Source organism: Acanthisitta chloris, unplaced genomic scaffold, assembly GCF_000695815.1.
Source record: "Acanthisitta chloris isolate BGI_N310 unplaced genomic scaffold, ASM69581v1 scaffold20907, whole genome shotgun sequence".
Lineage (NCBI taxonomy): Eukaryota > Metazoa > Chordata > Aves > Passeriformes > Acanthisittidae > Acanthisitta > Acanthisitta chloris.
The window spans coordinates 25,724-28,175 of NW_008684534.1; the positions used below are offsets into that span (position 1 = coordinate 25,724).

Here is a 2,452-nt window from a genome sequence, read left to right on the forward strand (position 1 = left end):
AACCAAACTCCAAACCATGGACATCAGTCCCACCTCTGAATAGCACTGCACACCCATAGCTACATGTCACATTTTCAAAGTATATTACAGCTCAGTTGAAGTTGTTACTTAACTACACTATGTAAGTAATAATGTGGAAAAAAAAAATCACCTTGAAAGCATTTTTTCTCTCATACCTAGTGATATGAAACCACATCTAGTTCCACAGTCCCCACATATTTTGCAATAAGCATTCCTTCACCTTGAATCTGCCACTGTTTGCAGGTTGACTATGTCCTCATAATCATATTCTGACACAGTAAAAAAATGACCAAGTAATCACATCTCTTAATTTCAGTTGTCTAGTGTGGCTGCTCCCTGTTTTTAGCCTCTGGATGGGTGCTGCTGCTTGACATTTTTATTTATTCTGCATTTAAAATGCCAATGCCTTTTTCAGACAGACTGACAAGTCCTGCACCAAACGCTGACTTAACCAGAAACTACTGCTACAGCATCACACGCTTGGCCAGTCTAGTGTTTGCTTGTACTTTTACTGTAGCTGTTTCTGAGCAGAACTCCAAAATACTGACACAGACCTTCCCTGTGTAAACTGCGAGTGTGTAACTACATACAGTCACTTCTGATTACCAACCCCTTCAATACACATCATTTTACAGGAACAAACTGATGGATCTATGACAAGAAGGCAAATGCAATTCAGTTTGTTCAGAAATTTCAGAGATCATAGAATGATTCTTACCTAAGCTCACAGGCACTTAACAGCCTTTGCTTCTGATAAACCTGAACCCCTCACAGACATTCTTTGCTGTCACATCTTTCCCACTCATTCTCTTTATATGGGATAATTAACAAATCCCTCCAGTGCACACCATGTGGCCTAGCACAAAATCCTGGAGTCCCTGCTATGGATCAGTTCTCCCAACAAAACCTGGATGCTTAGCTCTGCTCTTTTTGTCATGGGTCGGCAACCAATTAAGAGACACTTTGTGCTTCATCTGACAACTTTTCCTCTTTGGCAGCCTCCTGATCCTGCAGGATCTCCTCCAAAAGTCTTTTAAAAGACCAGCCACTCCTCTTTCCTTCAGCTGGCATAGGTGATGAGCACTCTCAGAATCCCTGGCAACCAAATTATCAGAACACAAATTTTAAGACACGAGTGTTCTTAAGCACTTCTATTATTTTGTAACACCCCCCAGGTGACTCTCTAATTCTTTCCTAATCGTGCTCTGAAGGGAGGTGCCAAGAAGATGGATCCAGGCTCTTCTTGGATGTGACAAGCAACAGGACAAGAGGCAATGGGTAGAAATTGACGCAAAGGAAGTTCCACCTGAACATGAGGTAAAACTTTGTTACTGTGCAGTGACCAGGCACTGAACAGATTGCCCAGAGAAGTCATGGAGTCACCCTCAGTGGAGATATTCAAGAATCGCCTGGATTCAATCCTGTGCCATGTGCTCTAAGATGGCCCTGCTAGAGCAGGGAGCTTGGACCAATGACCCACTGTGGTCCCTTCCAGCCTTATCCATTCTGTGATTCTAAACAGAAGCAACTGCTGCTCTCCTGCAGTATCCATCAATGATAGTTTACTGCCCTGTTAACTGCTGCACATCCATTTCAGTTTTCAGACCCTTCAAAAAGGTTTAGTTTGCTCTGACAGCTGCTCTGTGACCGAGGAGCCAGGTAAGTTTTGCTAAAGCCAGTTCTACTGTTACTTGTGGACTATGATATAAATCAGCTCTCCCTCCTCCACCATTACATTGTAGAGAAATTCTGCACTCCATGTACCAACAGATGCACTTTTCCCCTCAGAAGCTAATAACAGAGCCTCAGTATGCGTATCTGCATTGGAATCAAACTGTAAATGGGACACAGCATCTGGAAGCAGCATCCACCAGCCTAACACATCCATAGAACCATATAATGTTAAGGGGTTGGAATGAACCTTAAAGATCATCTAATCCCAGCCCTGGGCAGGGATACCTCCCACCAGACCAGGTTCCTCAAGGCTTTATCCAACCTGGCTTTGAACACTACCAGGGCTGGGGCGTCCAACTTCCCTTTAAGGGGACATTTATCTTTTATCTGTTACAGTCTTCCCCACACCCACAGTTTAGCTGCTTCTCCGCAATAGGTCTCACGCGGCAGAGATTACCTGGGCCCTCTGCGTGATAAGCTGTGAAGCGTTGAACTTGGCCACCACGCTCTTGAGCACCTCGTTGACGATGGAGGGCAGCACCCGCTCTTCGTAGTCCAGCCCCAGGCGCTGGTACATGCTGGGCAGCTCGGCCGCGTTGGGGCGCGTGAGGACGCGCAGCGAGATGTTCACCATCTGCAGGTCTACAGGGCAGGAAAGTGGGGAGGAAAGGCGTGATGAGGGAGGGCAGAGCTGCGGCAGAGTCCTGCTGCCCACCTCCCTCCCTCCCTCCCGCCCCGCAGGTACCGCCGCGGCCTC

General features: G+C 46.5%; 1 protein-coding gene across 1 annotated transcript in view; it reads right to left on the reverse strand.

The window, feature by feature from the left end:
* PHB2 (prohibitin 2) overlaps window positions 1-2,337 on the reverse strand; it is a gene marked incomplete at its 5' end in the record, with an annotated part of 5,876 nt that extends 3,539 nt beyond the window's left edge. Inside the window, one exon of the mRNA XM_009079386.1 lies at window positions 2,153-2,337. Coding sequence (XP_009077634.1) covers window positions 2,153-2,337 — 185 coding nt within the window. The remainder of the gene's footprint in view (window positions 1-2,152) is intronic.
* Window positions 2,338-2,452: the final 115 nt, after the last annotated feature.